The following is a 15669-nucleotide window of genomic DNA, read 5'->3' as shown; positions in this document are numbered from 1 at the left end:
ACTGAATGTGCCGGTCTCAGTATTATAACAACAGTGTCGGCTTTATGAAAACCCACACAGAAGTCACAAGGATCAGTGGGAAGTGTCTGTTCTCTAGCCATTTTTTTTGTTTTTTTTCTTTTCTTTTGTTTTTTTCAGCAGGGAGGATCTTTAACTTCACATCCCAGCGAGTGAAAACAACCGACACCATTGACACGGGAAGGACAGAAAGTCTCTGCCGAGGACAGAAACATTTCGACCGGTATTTGTCCACAAAGCAGCGGAATAACTGAACGAGCACAGACGAAGAGCAGCCGATGGTGAGCGATTGAACGGTTGAACCTGGAACATTTTCTTGAAACTTTGTCCTCTACACGTAAATGTTGAAAAATGTATTTTAAAGATAACCGTTAACTACGTTACTGTTGGACAGGATCGGTACGATAAGCTGGATTTGGATCTGGAGTGTGATGGAGGAGGCGTTGCAGTGAGTAGACTGTTTTGTCTTTAATGTCACTTTAGCCACTTTAGCGGCTATCGAAGCTGTTCTGAGAGTTTGGTTTTTCTTCGTAAAGTCGGTCAGGAACGTGTGTTTGTGCAGTTTACCGACTTCATTATGACCTGTGCGTCAGAAATACAAAGACACTAACTGTGTGGTACAGTCAGGATAAATCCTAAATATGTGAACAGTGACTCAAAGTCAAACCTACGGCTTTGGGTCGACTGTCATGGCCGGACTTACCTCCTGGGGGGCCATGGGGCAAACATTTGGGCCCCTAGTGAACCCCCCAATAGATGGCAGTGGCACGGGGTATTTTGGATGGATCCAAAGTAAACTGCAGTGTCCATGTTCATTGTATTGAAGGAGCGTGACACCCAGTGTAACAGTGTGACTCACTAGATTTTAGACAATAATGGAGCTGTGTGGCACAGAGGAATGAGGGGTAGTTAGGGTCAGTTCATTGTAATTATGGTCTTTTGTAACATATGGGACATGTATAATAAAGCATTATAGCTTTTGTTTGTATTGTGATGATCAACTGAATTGACAGGCCTTCTATTTACTTCTGCATCATTCATCAAGGCTTTAGAATGTGGTTGAACAGAAATTAAAAACATGGATCCTACAGTTCACTGTTCCTACTTTACTTTTGCCTGTTTTCTGTCCAGTGTTCTGGAAAATCAGTAATATGATTATTTTTTTTCCCCAAGCTAGAAACATGAAAGTCAGGTTTTCAAGTCCAGGCATGAAACCAGCTTCAAGTCCAGGCTTGAAGTCCGGGCATGGAGCTGGACTGTGAGACGTGAACTGTCCTTTTATCCATAAAATCACCAGTGGACTGTCTGTCAGTCTCAGCATCCTTTCCAGTTCAGTGTCCACGTACATCTGATGAGCAGTGACACAGATTTATGCTGCTGATTCACAGGTCATGTCAGTGTATGTTCACCCTCTGTTACTCAGAGTGAGTGATGCTTCTGTATCAGCACTGAAACAACAGCAGGGATCGTTCTTGTTTTGTGATTTCATCCTTCACATTTTTGAGAAACTTGCTGGTTAAAAGAAAATGTTATTCTCTCTTTTTTTAAAAAAAAAAAAAAGCTTTTCTCTTCTTCACTCCTCATTTAGCAAAAAGCAGCATTGTTCAGTGGGATGTTCAAGAAATCCTCTAAGTCTGCAGAACCATTTATCCAAGCACAGGTGATGTTATTCTTTCAGTGTTTATTTACTTTAAAGGTAGAAATGAGCAACTACACTTAATATAATATAAAATCACAGTAACTCTTATACATAACAGTATACTCACAATAGTACCAAATTTTGGATTTACACTGTTTCACTCTGCTTATGCTGAAAGACTCCATGTTGACATTACAGGACAGTTTATCAGCCAGTGGTGAACTTTCAAAGAGCAGTGACAGTCTGACTGACAACACCAAGGTGTGTAAATTCTTTCTGTTGTGTTTAGTTTTATTTTTCTGTTCAAAGTTAACTTCAGTTCTCTGATCATTGGTAACTGATGTAAACTTTTTCTTTGTAGACTGACATATTTATTAATGTTTCAGGACAAAGGAGGTGTGTTTAAAGGAATGTTTAAGAAGACGACCAAATCTGCCAAAGAGGGTCAGCCACAGGTTTGTGGTGGCCTTCTTCAACTTACTGTGCTGTACAACTTACATAAACATATAATAAACACATATTTACATTTGAATGTTCCCAGTGCTGTATGAAATATTCTGATTAGGAATGAACCTTTTTGTGTTAACAGGCCACCCTCTCACTACAAAATCCTGAGTTCTCTGCCAGTAGTGACAGCTTAACAGACAACAAGCCATCAAAGGTGAGTTCAGTTTTTGCTCTGTGATATTTTTGATTTTCCCACACAAGTTAGTCCTGTTAGTCTTTGAAACTAAACCTTCCTCTACCTCTTTGTCTTCAGGACAAATCAGGTGTGCTGGGTGGGATAATGAAACGATCTCCCAAACCAGGACATGTCCGGAGGCCTTCTCAGGTGAAACGCTATCTTGTATCACATGTCCTGCACACAATGAAAGATCACCAGGGAAATACAATTATCAGCTTAATTCCTGACACCTAAAATGTAGTATTGTGTGATTTTAGTAAGGGGCTGACAGGTGATCTTATGTTTCAGGATCTTTTGGACAACGAGCTCTCAGGCAGCAATGACAATCTGTCTGAGAACACAAACACTAAGGTGAGTCTCGTCGTGAGCCTCGTTTTTAAATGTACATTTATTCAGAAACTTTCAAAATACAAACATACTTGGGGTTTTTTTCTGAACAAATGTTACAAACCAGAATAAGATTCAAAATCAGTGCAATGGATAAGACCAAAACGCAACAAAACATTACAAAAAATGTAATAAAAACATAATAATTAAAATAATACAAAGGCAAACCAAGGTAAACATTTATTTACACAAAAAACCTTGGTATATTTTACACTAAAAGAACCTCAGTGTGAGCCAGTGACACATGCTGATGTCCTAGTAAATGTGTAGAGCTCTACTCATTGAATGGAGCGTTCGGGCCGTGTGTTTTTTGTTTTTGTGCACGTTTGGAAGAGCGAGGTAAACCTGCATTCATCAGCAATTTGACAGAAAGTACTGGCTCATGTGTAAATCCCTTGTTGTCCATCTGGCAGCTGCATCAGTTCAAAATATAAAAACAGGCTTTGTTTTATTTCAGCTAACATATACATTATAAGTAATTATTCCGTGACTTTTTTTCTTTCTTCAGGAGTCAGGTGGGTTGTTCAGTGGGATGTTTAAAAAATCCCCAAAGCCCATTGCAGCGAGCACGCAATCTCAGGTAAGAGTTGTGCATTTGACTTTTCTCACTTTAACCTGTTTTACATCATTAGGAGATGAAAATGTTAATTCACTGGAGATGCTTGTTTCTCTCCTTCAGGATGATTTGTCTGCAGCAACCGAGCTCTCAGGCAGCAGCGACAATCTTTCTGCAAATGGCAACACTAAGGTGAGGTTTCTTAAAGTCCGTCACCAAAGTCAGTACTGAGCTGAACTCACTGAAAGGAGAGTTTGTGTGAGCACGCGTGTCTCTGTTTTTGTTTTTTGTGTGTTGGGAAGGGCAAGGTAAACCTGCATACATCAGCAATTTGGATGAGAGTACAGGCTGCTGTGTGAAATTCTTCTGAAACCAGAGGAACGCCTCACAGAAATCTTGCATGGTGGGAAGATGCTCTCAAACTCAAATGGGACTTTTTTCTTTCTTCAGGAGTCAGGTGGGATGTTCAGTGGAATATTTAAAAAAACCCCAAAGCCCTTTGGCGCAAGGACCCAATCCCAGGTGAGAGCTGTGCGCCTCATTTGTCTCATATTTACTCGTGTGACATTATTCAAAGATGATAAATAATGTCTTTGACATTTATTTCTCAACTTCAGGAGGATTTGTCTGCACCCAGTGAGATCTCAGGCAGCAGTGACAATCTTTCTGAGAACAACATGAAGGTGAGGTTTGTTAAAACCATCCCCTCCATCCTCAACTGAAACAATAACTTCAGCTATAACTGTAGATAATGGAATTGTAATTGCTGCATATTATTTTCCCAGGAGAAAGGACTCCTTAGTGGTGTGTTTAGAAAAAAAGGTGCCAAATCTCAGTCTCAGGTAAGACAGAGCTCAGTTAGCGACAGGTTTTCAATACAAAACGTTAAGTATTCTGTTTGAGCATTATTTCCTGGGAAAGGGTAAAGGTATGTTATTATGGAAAAGAGTTGTGTGACGTATTTTGATGGACCTTTGACGGCCACATTGGTTTGCACCTCCCTGTGCGTTTGTTATGAACAGAACATGACTGAAAAAAAATGATTTGTTTAATTTTATGGGACACTGCAAACTGCAAACACTCCAGTGTTTAGTATTGGTTGTGGTGTTTGGTTGATGCAGCATCAGAGTGAAACACAACATTAACTGAAAGGAATGAAGATTCTCATTGTTCTCAACACTTTCATGAAACATTCTCATGTTTCACCTCACTGGCTTTTTATTAACTTAAAGCAACATGTTTTCCCAGAGACCTTCTCTTTCTCAAACTACTCACTTTATGAACAACTGATACCTGCAGACCTGGTTTTGTGTCTTGGTTTTTACTTTATGTATAACTCTTTTTAGGATGATTTGTCTATGGACGGTGAACTCTCTGCCAGCAGTGACAGTCTCATAGAGAAGTCTTCAAAGGTGAGGGATGAGGCTCGCTTGTTGTTTGTTTGTTTGTTTGTTTGTTTGTTTGTTTGTTTGTTTGTTTGTTTGTTTGTTTGTTTCAGGCCTTTTTCACTGCATTAACCCTAAAGGAACAGCTGAAGATGTCTGTAACTCAAACTGCTTTCTGTTCTCTGTCAGGGTGGAGTCGCAGCAAAGATCCTGAAGAATCCTTTCACATCCTCATCTCAGGTCATTTTCTGTCTCAGTGAACGCAGCATTGTATCAGGTGCTCTACCCACCTGTCGGTTATGTTTTCTGATTGGTGAAATGCTAATTATGCACTTTGTATTATCTCAGGAAAAGGAAAAGACTGAACACTCAGGAGACTCAAATGAGAATACCTCTGCTACAGAGAAACCCAAAGTCAAGCAGGTTGGTTGTTATAGCAGAATAACTGAATCTGTTCTGTGTTGCTTTAAAGTTTGTTTGAGTGTTTGTTTAATCATAAGATCTGCTGTGAGGTCAGGGTCAGGGCTAGGGTCTGTTTTTTTTGCAGTGGTCAGGAACAATGTCTTTGTCTTATTTCAGAACGGTTTGAGTGCGATGATGAAGAGCACGTTCTACTCTGACAAACAGGTAAGGTGTGGCGTCTTGACATTCGCTTCTTGTGATTTGTCATCACACTCTCCTGAAACTAAAGAGTGTCGCTTGCAGAGAAGCTTAACAGTATATTTTAAAAATGATGAAGTAATCCATAGATGATATAAAGATGAATATACTACCACTAGAACTACTGTTGTTTATATTTTACAATACTTGGCTTCGTCTGCAGGAGAAGAACTTAGACACTGATGGTGAGGAGCCATTGGACAATGGAGAGGGCCAGCCAAGTCACAAACAGGTTTGGACGGTTTTTAAATGTTCATTTCTTTCAAGTTTTCATTTTGTTTGTTAGTTTTGTTTGGTTTCAATCATCAGTTCCATTCCTCAACGTAATCTTTTATGTTTTTATCCTCTTTATTTTTTTTCTCCTATTCAGAATAAACTTGCTGGAGCGATGACAAAGCTGAATCCATTTCGATCTGCTAACAAAGTAAGGATGGTTTCGACTGATTGTTCGATCTTTGATAATGCTCCAGAAATAAGGACATTTTCTACTGATCAATGGATATGGCAGCAGAACTGTACAGCATCATTTATGTGTTTTTGTCTGTGCAGAATGAGAAGCAGACAGGCTCTGATGACGAGGATCCACCTGCAAGCAGCGATAAGCCATCGGGCAACAGACAGGTGCTTTTATATTTACTTGTTCCTGTTTCACTGTTATTTTATGACTTTCACTGAACTTTTTCCATTTTTAACTGCTTATTTTTATCCAGGGGAATCTCGCAGTAGAGAAGCCCCCACTTTTTATCTGTAATTAATCAAGCAGAAGCTTTCTGCTTCCTGCCAGGCTTGCTTTACCGCCACTGGTATGCATGTGTGTGTGTGTGTGAACGGGTGAATGAGTGGCACTGTGAAGTCAAACGCTGGAAGTCTTTAACAAACATTTTACCCACAGGCACTATCTGCACTCCAGCTCAACTTGCCTTGCCTGGTCTTGCCGAGCTCTTCAAACAGTGAAGTTAGCTCTTTACAGTGGTTCCACAACAGTTTTCAACTATGTCCTCACTTTCACACGTTGACCATACGTAATCCAGCCATATACTAGGTTTCGACCTAGTCTTGTGTTTTTTCTTTTTATGTGGTGGTAGCACTGTTTAAACCTCGTCTGGCATTTCTTGTGCTACAGTGTCTTGATACTTCTCAGTATCTGCAGTAAGCTAATGTTGGTCGTGCTCTGCTCTGACCCCAGTGCGGTTCCTGACAAAGCAGATGCAATGTCGAAAATGTCGAATCTTTCAGTGATGTGTGTTCTCCCTCTCAGAATGCCATGATTGGAGCCATGTCCAAACTGAATCTTTTCCGCTCTGCAAATAAAGTAATTATACTGTTAAATGTGTTTGGTGATGGTGGAGGTGGTCCTGAGGCAGTCACAGTGATGGGACTGTGATAGATGTGATGGTGGTGGAGGTGATGTTTGTTGGGATTTCTTGTTAGGATGTCCTTTGTCCAAAATGTGCAAAAGTACTGATATGGTCCCTTAAACACCACATAAGTAATCTGATTTTAATCGATACAGTTTAATATCTCATATTCGATGTCCTTTGTTCAGAAAGACACTGAAGACACAGAGACGCTCAAGGAGAACGAAAAACAAGAGGAAGAGAACCCGAAACCGGTCAGTCTATTTATTGCATCACTTGTGAGTCATCAGCGACCACACACACACACACACACAGCTGATCAACTTCTGTGAAAAACTCCCCATCTTCTCATTCTCCTCCTCTTCCGGACATCCACCACATCCTCCTCATCTTCTTACCTCCTTTTAAATCCTTTGTACTTGCTGTCAGACCTCCCTGTCCTCCTGCTCCAGCACACTGTGTGACTCTGTGTGTGTGTGTGTGTCCTTGTCAGGTCAAAAGCAACATGATCCAGCGAGAAAGGAAGGAAAGGACTGAAACGCCACTGGTCCCACCCAGACCAACTGAGGAGGTTCGCATGCAGTCGAACGCAACTGCCGCTCATGTGGTCCATGTGAGGCTACTCTGACTTCTCCTCTGTCTGTCCCTGTCGTATTGCAGGAAATGAAGAGGACGTCCGCGTATGACAAAGTGAAACCAAGAGGAACTGAGGATAATCAGGTACGGTTTGCACCTCTCAGATTTACAAAAAGATGTATAATTCGTCTGTAAAATTCCACTGTCCACAGAGTATCTGTTTAAAAAATTAAATTAAATCGGTTAAATAACCTTAAATTATACTGTATACCATCAGCAAGTATAAAATTTACATGCTATGCTTTTAAAAGAGCCATAAGTGGTTAAATTTCATGTTTTGTATACATACAAAGGTTTTGCTCGGGTGTCCGTTGTGGAACAAATGTCTGTATTTGTCCTCTGCAGGATAAAAAGGACGCGCTCTCCAGACAGAAAAAAGAGAAGCCTGCAGAGACTCCTGTAGTTCCTGCCAGGCCGTCCGAAGAGGTAGATAAAGCATCCTGTGTTTAGGGAACATTGGCTGTTTGTATCAGGTTGGAGCTGATGTGTATCAGTGTGTATCGATGCTGGACTTTGAGTCCTGGTGGTTTAGGAAACTGTTCTGCTTTAATTACAGGAGATGAATAAAGCAGTGAGAAGTGGTCTGCAAAAGCAGAAGAGCAGCTACCAGGTGCGTGCACACAGCACATGGGTTAGATTAATACAAAGGTTTGCTGATACACAGTTTCGAATATCAATTATTGGCTTTGCTGGAGGTGATTCCCTGATCAAGGTTACAAAAAAACTTTACAAAAAACATTTTATATGAAAGAGATGCTAATGCTAAAAGACCTTTGAAGGTGCTCTGTAAAAAAACAAAAACAAAACACGATCACTGTGGTATGTGTATTTACAAGCTGTTGTCAGGCACACTTTATATGCACACACACATTCCAGTGCATACATGCAAAGTATTATAAAAAAAAAAAAAAATTAACTAAGTTGTTCTCTTTGCTGCAGAGCCAGTCAGATGATGAAGGTCTCAAACAAGATGAATCTGCTGAGGCCAAAGACGGAGATGAGGTGAATCCTCCAGAGAGCAAAACTGTAAGTTGATCCCGTCATCAGTGTTGGTCAAACAGGGTTCGCCAACAATCCTCAGAGACAGCATGAACCTCAGAAAGTTTTCTTTCATGTAAACAAAGTAATATGTGGGCTGTTTGCATATTGATTTGGGATATTGATCAACAAGCCGGATAGAGTTACTTACATGTATGTATGTATATGTTCATGTGTTTGTGAGTCTGAGAATTTTTTTGTCAGTAATCATCCGTGTGTGGTTTAACCCACATCTGCTGCTACATGCAGGTGAGAACAAACACAGAATGTTTCAGTCATCTGTTCTGTCGGGATCTAATTGTTCTAGTTCCTGCTTCCTTGTTACCAGTTCTTTAATGCCAGAGTCATGCAAATGACATGTGGCACCTCCTGTGAGTGTTAGGTTTTAGAAAGCTCATGTTTGTTATTAGTCACATGGCATTTTTTGTCCTCTTTTGTTTGCCTAAAGGTTATTAATTTCATTTTATTCCACACTGCCTGACAGTATCATATATTCTGGATTATGCTGTACCAGCCCTTTATTGAAGCTCTACTTTGTTCACACTGTGTGAAATGTTCAGACACAAAATGTTCACCGTCACCATCATGTAGGCATCCTGTGAATCATTTAAAACACTTTTACCCAAAATGTAGCCTGACATATTTGGTGTCTTTGGAAACATTTTGACTTTCACTAGAATTAAAAATCTGAATCTCAATATTTGGGCGCACAGCTGAAGTTTGTAATAACTGTCCCACTGCAGCAGCCATTACATACTCTGGCAGGCTGCTGCTTGTTAGTGGAATTTGTTTTTCTTTAACTAACAGGAGATTCCTGAGTGTTTGGGGGAAGAAACAAACACAACATATACATATTTGCAGAAGGATGTGTTTTCTGTTTGGTTTTTTGGTTTTGCCAAAGCTCTACGACGACTGAAACAGCACATGTAGCTGACGCAGTAGTTTATGTGTCACTAGTGGCTGTAATGAAATCTAGTTCTCCCAGTTATTGCTTCTAATGTCACCTAACACACCTGTTATTATGCCTTTCTTTTGGCAGGCAAAGGAGAAAAAACACAAGCACCATAACCCATTTATGCCACGAGTTGCAGCCAAGGTACATGCCATTTATCTACTGTCCACCTATATCTCTTGGACTTTAATTAATTGATTTATTATCTTTTTTTCAACCTTGTGTTACTTTTTCTAGGTAATTATTTCTTTCGTTGTTATGTTGATGCTTTATATTGCTTGTTGGCGGCTTGTTTCAGGCTTCATCTGATGATGAAGAGCTGAAAGAAAAAGACGAATCTTTATCCAAAGAGGAAAAGAAAGAAGATGAGGGCAAGGACAAAAGAGAGGAGGTCATTTAACATTTTATTGTAATTACACCTGAAGGAACATTTCAGAATTTGACCTGTATGTTCCCTGAAGTAACACTGTAATCCTGTTTTGTTTTTTTTATTTTTCTTTTTAGACCAAAGTCAAGAAACCTAAGCGACACAATCCTTTCATGCCACGGGTTAAGGTAACATTCAAACATGTGACTTGTACAAACTTGTTTCCTCCCATGTCGACACCATGTGCTTTTATTAACGTTGCCAAACTGTTTTCTAACCCACCAAACAATCGCACTTATTTCCGAGGATAATCCTGCAGTTCAAGCTCACTGAGCAGTTCATGTCATTCGAGACATGTTACCAAACTGGAGAAACTAGAATTTGAGTTGACTTGTTCAGACTTGCGTCATGCTACATGTCACAGTCATGAAGAGCCATACAACTCATCCGCCCATTTCGGGCATTCAAAGCTGTGCTTTTACTGTGAATTCTTACTTGCTTCTTAGTTCATGTTATTTACTTTTCAATCCAAATTCTAAATGTAGAAGTTATCCAGCATATAGTGCCCTCAACAAAAACAAAAAGGTAGTGTCTGCAGCATGTATGCCACCTTCTGCAAAATATTCCACACTGCTGTATTTCCCCATTTTAATAGAGGTCAAAGTTACAGTTATCCAGCATTTATCATCACTTATCATAAATTATCATTTTGCACTGGGTTGCGATTAATTTAATAATTTATGAGTGTCCAAAATGTCAGTTTACTTCTTAATTTAGTGTCAGAATAAGCACCACGGTCAGTGGTCTTACTAGGTCTGCCCCAGTGTGACTACAGTAATAAACTTCTGCATTAGTATTTAGTTTGCCAGCTCTCTGTCTCTCTTCCTGCTAACTAAATATGTATGAAGTCTTTGCATGTTATTTTGGCAAGGTTAGCAGCATAGCTGAAATTCCAAACACACATTACCTTTATGAGCTTTTTTTGCTTTGTAACAGATTTTTAATTTGTAACAGTCTGGACTGTGTAGGAACCAACGTCAGCCCAAAAGATAAAATTTACATTGGTATTACCAGTGCTCTAACTTGGTTTGGGTGTGTGTTTGTCTTCATTTGTTTCAGGCCAAAGTTATTCAGAGGCACGAACAGGATGAAGCTGCAGGCAGCACAGCAGAGGTAGAGAAAATAAAACGCTCATCAGTCTTTGTTTCTCTGAGACAGAAAGTCATTTTTGATGTTGCTTCTCTTTCTTACTTTCCTTTCTTCAGCTGCCTCTCTCACACACACTGAGCTTTAAACTAAAAACAGCTCCTAACCTTTTCTCATCCAGTCTGTTTCAGTATATTTGTCCATTGTACTGACGTGTTGAGGTCTTACTCATATTGGTTCAGGGTTACAAAAGGTGTGTTTCAGCCTTCCGACCTCTCCCCTCCTCCTCTCTGAAAACAACCTCTTTCTCTCAGTTATTTACAGAGTTTGTCTCCAGGGCGTTCACCCAGCTCCCAACAGAGACTGTTATAGCCAACATGTGTTTTGTTTCTCCACTGTTAACATGAAACCCGCCCCCACAGCTTCATATGGTGTTTGTGCGTGTCCTTAACATGCAAGATGAGACGAGATTAGGTTGCAATGTGCCCAGACTTGTTCGTCTGCTTCCTATTTCAACATCTCCATAGAAGATTTTGGGTCTTTTTACTTCTGCAAAAACAGCAGCAATAAGTCAGTACTTTCAGAATCTGTTTTCTCCTCATCACTTCCTCCTCTTAGTCTGAGCACAAACAGTATAAAAAGTGAAACTGAGCATGTGATACTCATGTAAAGATAAAAATACTGGTTTTCATATTCGATTTTTAAGCTGTATTATTTCTGTTGTCACAGAATGAAGGTGGAAAGAGGTCCTTGTTTGACCAGCTGGAGGACTTCCGCACTGACCCGGCACGGCCTGAAGACGAACAGGTCGTTGACACAGAATATGTCACCAAATTTAGATTTCAGTACTGTCTAATACATTTTTGTTAACTTCTGATAGCAACCATAAACATGCAAACTCATACAAATCAAATGGCGTCTTTCAGGATGTGGAGGATCTCATGGAGTGGTGGAACACGGTGGAGCGTAAGTTACAAATAAAGTGTTTTTCATTTTGTTTAGTGTTCTTGGGGTTTTATTCTGAGCCGAACTTTTTGTTTCTTCTATAGTCAATTATGTTACATGACCAAAAGTAAGTGGACAACCCTATTTACATACTTTTGTGTGCTATTTTTCAAGCTTTGGCCAACTAAATTCCAATTAAGAGAAATCTTAATCCTACAGCGTAAAGCTGATCCAGCTCCGTAACATTAGTGTTGGAACTCATAACTGAATGACTGATGACTGAATGGGATCAGATTCCTGCAATCAGGTTCTGAAATCTAGTAGAAAGTGGAGGTCTTATCAGCAGATCATGTCCATGCTTTTGAAATTAGATGTGAAACAGGCACATGTTGGTGTCCACATACTTTGGCCATGTAACTTATGTACCGCAATGATAAAGCAAAAAAAAATTATTTTTCTTACTTTTACTTCCTCAGCATGGGAAGACAGGCCTGCAAATGAGGACATGACAGAAAAAGAAGAGGCCAAGTAAGTGAAGGCTCAAATAGGTTCATATATCACTGCATCTCTTCTTTGGTCTCTTATGGGTCCGTACATCATATGTTTTATTTTTTGTTTTTTATGTTACTTATAGTGATATTTGGCCAAGCAGATACTGTCAGTTTTGAGAAGTGTCCCAGACCCAGTGTCACTATTACTCACAACATATTATCAGCAGTTTTCATAAGGACATTTTCTTTAGTAACAAATAGTTCAGAAGAAAAATGTGGAGCGCAGGTGGTGTGTATTTATCAGGAAGTTATTTCTAGAAAAAAACCTCGCTGTTTTTTTATATATAATTTTTCAGTGCTTTGTGTAGTAGAAAAAAAACACTTCCATTGTATTGCTGTAGTGGTAAGTGAGATACATTTTTAGATAGGGTGACCTAGCTCTGTGTGATTACTCAAATTTCTCTTTTCAGGGAGTTTGCTGTGACGGCCGAAAAGGTGCAGAAAGGAATTCGTGTCTTCAATAAACTGTTTTCAGAGCGCGCTGAGAGTCTCTGGCAGCACGTCATCGACCTGAACGGCATTGCCGACGGCCTGGACAAGTTCAACAAGAACACAAAGATCGCTCAAATCACTGGCGGCTCCACCAGTGCCATCGGGGGCGTCGCCACCATTGCTGGCCTTGCTCTGGCCCCAGTCACCATGGGAACCTCTTTGATTGTGACGGCAGTGGGATTGGGCGTTGCCACAGCAGGTGGTCTGACGTCAGCAGGTGCTGGTATCTCCAACCAGGTCAACAACTCGATGGACCGCAAGAAGGTGGAGAAGATCGTAGAGGACTACCAGGAGAAGATATTGGACTTGAACAAGTGCCTGAAATTTATCAAGCAGGGTATTGAAAACCTGCGCAGATTTGACCTGATCAAGATGAAGAAACATGCATACAATCAGGACTTCCCTGTGCTCAGTAGCAGTTTCTATGAGGACGGTGCCATGGCGGGAAAAGCAATCCTCATCAACGCCAATGAGATCATGCGTGTGGTCCAGATCGCCAACGTAGCCGGCAGCACAGCAGCCAGAGCGGTCCAGATTGCCAGTATGGCCACTGGTGTGCTCACCGGACTCTTTGTAGGTATGGACATCTACTTTGTGGCTAAAGACTCCAAAGAACTCAAGAAGGGGGCCAAGTCAGAGTTTGCCGCCAAAATCAGGGAGGTGGCAACGCAACTGCACGATGGTCTGGTAGAACTGAACGGGATACGAGAGGAGCTGCAGTCCACCACGCAAGACAGCAACACAGGCAAAGATACGGCTGCTTTGGACAATGACAAGAAAGCGAAAGATGATAAATATGACAGTTCAGATGAAGATGAAATCGACCGCATCAAAAAAGCCATAAAAAAGGACATAGAGAACCGTGAATACGTTTGACCAAAACTTCAAACTCGTTCCTCATGCAAAATATTTTTTAAAGTACAGGCTCAAAACCACAATCAGGCATATTCTGAATGTCCAAAGACAAGACTTCATATTGGATGAAATACACAGGTTTCTAAAACTTCTGGATTTTTCTTTCAGGGAACTGACTACTTGAAATCTGACCAGGATGTACACTACTGAGAGAAAGTGGGGTTTTACAGTAGATCAAGCATCATAACTGCTTCTTGGGCAGTTGTGGCAAGGTGTGAAACTGACGTGTTGTCTTTTCAGAAAGTGGGATTTAGAGATTTAAATAAATCATGTATTTGGATAGTGCAGTTTTAGATTAAGAAACTGGTGCAGAGTATTTTCTAGATTTCATCATTTAGACATTTAGAAAATGTTACTCATAGGGAGGAGTGCCTTCATTATTTATAATGCCTTAGAAAAACAGTATAATGCAGTGTAGCATTAGTCTGTTTGCGTATGTCGTGTTTTTTGGGGGGATCAGGGCTGCAATGAAATCATTTCCCTGCATCTTCTGCTTCAGGTTTTGGATCTGATGTATGACACTTTAAAGTTTAACAAGTCTTGTTTGTGCTTGATGATAATCATCTCATTTGAAGAATGACAGTAATAAGTTTTGTTTTAAAACTGCTGCACAAGAAGGTAGATTTTTTTTTCTTTTACTAAAGAGCAAATAAAACTATGGTGGGAGAGAACACAGTTGGGTTGCATCAGCTGTTCATGAATCAGTCACTAAATTTGGTTTTAGTGCTGAGTCACTTCTAAGGTCTTACTAACTACCAGCTGGTGCAAAACTAGTGACTTGCTAAATTGGGCTGCACCATTGAATACTACGTCTAAGACAGTGCAGTAATGTGTAAAACGATTATTAGGAAACATCTGTAGTGCCAAAAACAATCAACTGAATAAACAGGAAATCACAAGCTATAACTTTCAAAAATAAAAATTTTAAGTGATATATTAACTTAACTGCCAGTCCTTTGTAAATGTAGGCATTCGTCTGCTTTATTTATGTTTTAGAGATAGTGTTCATACAGTTAAGAGTGAAGGGGAAATATCTGATAATGTTAACCTATGTGGTCATTTGGTCTAATGTTAGTAACATTATTTTCTAATTTGTGGTATAATTGTTTTCTCAGTTTGCATGATCATTAATCAGATTTTTTATAAAGTGTCAACCATATTAAACTAGCAAGCTAACATTACCTTTGTCAGTTTTTAGCATTAGCTAGGCAACGCTTACACCTGGTAGTCGCTTTGTGTAGCAGCTAAACTCTACATGAGAATTTGTTTTTGTGGAGCAACCTGTTGTAATTTAGTCACACTTTACAAATGCTTGGTTAAGTTTTTCTAAGCTGACAGCGAGTGCGACCAGCTCCAGGCTTAGCTGTTGGTTTTTGATCATATTTTCTGTTAGAAGCTTTAATGGTGGATCCTTGTTACATGACTGGAATGACACAGGACTATAAAAACCAGCCTGGACTGACTTAACCTGTCTTTGAATCAACCATGTCCGTTTATTGGAGCATTCATTTTTTTGAAGGCCACTATCTCAAAGTCAAAGTTTGATATGCTGTTTGTACTGTAAGCTCTGAGGACCACTCTTTGTTTAATGAACTTCATATGTACTTTTCAGTCTTACTCTGGGTTCAGCTGCTTATTCCTTTTAATGTGCAATATACTGGAGAACTTCATGTGTAATAAATGTAAATGTAAAAATTGTTAATAAAAAGTCAGAGAACCACTTTGTCAATCTGTGCATTTTGTTCTCATGCAACTGAACAAACAATTATTTCCTTCTACCAACTACTGTGCACTTACTGAGTGGGTATTTGCTCAGTTAGTAACCAAGATAAACTTGTTTGTCAGAGTGTTATTCAGTACTTTTCTTCTCTCTGTTTACTTTTCTTCAGAGATTTCCATAACAGGTAGATGGAAGTGGCTGCAAATGTCTTGCCGTTTC

General features: G+C 39.9%; 1 protein-coding gene across 2 annotated transcripts; it reads left to right on the top strand.

Annotated features, from left to right (window-relative positions):
• Window position 1: 1 nt before the first annotated feature.
• On the top strand, window positions 2–15450 carry LOC121192731 (histone-lysine N-methyltransferase, H3 lysine-79 specific-like). 2 transcript variants are annotated; one of them, XM_041054586.1, is made up of 35 exons: window positions 2–299; window positions 413–466; window positions 1607–1678; window positions 1856–1918; window positions 2044–2112; window positions 2247–2318; window positions 2418–2489; window positions 2631–2693; window positions 3238–3309; window positions 3409–3477; window positions 3736–3807; window positions 3903–3968; window positions 4071–4127; window positions 4632–4697; window positions 4860–4910; window positions 5019–5093; window positions 5250–5297; window positions 5494–5562; window positions 5701–5754; window positions 5880–5951; window positions 6589–6642; window positions 6877–6942; window positions 7182–7259; window positions 7349–7408; window positions 7670–7750; window positions 7881–7934; window positions 8264–8350; window positions 9402–9458; window positions 9613–9705; window positions 9819–9869; window positions 10801–10854; window positions 11557–11634; window positions 11754–11793; window positions 12249–12300; window positions 12734–15450. In XM_041054586.1, exons 1-35 carry the CDS (start codon window positions 297–299, stop codon window positions 13689–13691), a joined length of 3102 nt encoding a protein of 1033 aa, XP_040910520.1. In that variant the 5' UTR covers window positions 2–296; the 3' UTR covers window positions 13692–15450. The 2 variants fall into 2 exon arrangements, with proteins under 2 accessions (XP_040910520.1, XP_040910521.1); XM_041054587.1 differs by lacking the exon at window positions 6589–6642.
• Window positions 15451–15669: the final 219 nt, after the last annotated feature.

This window comes from Toxotes jaculatrix, chromosome 14 (assembly GCF_017976425.1).
Source record: "Toxotes jaculatrix isolate fToxJac2 chromosome 14, fToxJac2.pri, whole genome shotgun sequence".
NCBI lineage: Eukaryota > Metazoa > Chordata > Actinopteri > Toxotidae > Toxotes > Toxotes jaculatrix.
This window is presented reverse-complemented; position numbering and strand designations above follow the sequence as displayed.

Coding starts and splice junctions, on each gene's coding strand:
- LOC121192731 (XM_041054586.1), top strand. Junction 9,459..9,612: donor TGCCACGAGTTGCAGCCAAG/GTACATGCCATT, acceptor GGCTTGTTTCAG/GCTTCATCTGATGATGAAGA. Junction 10,855..11,556: donor CTGCAGGCAGCACAGCAGAG/GTAGAGAAAATA, acceptor CTGTTGTCACAG/AATGAAGGTGGAAAGAGGTC.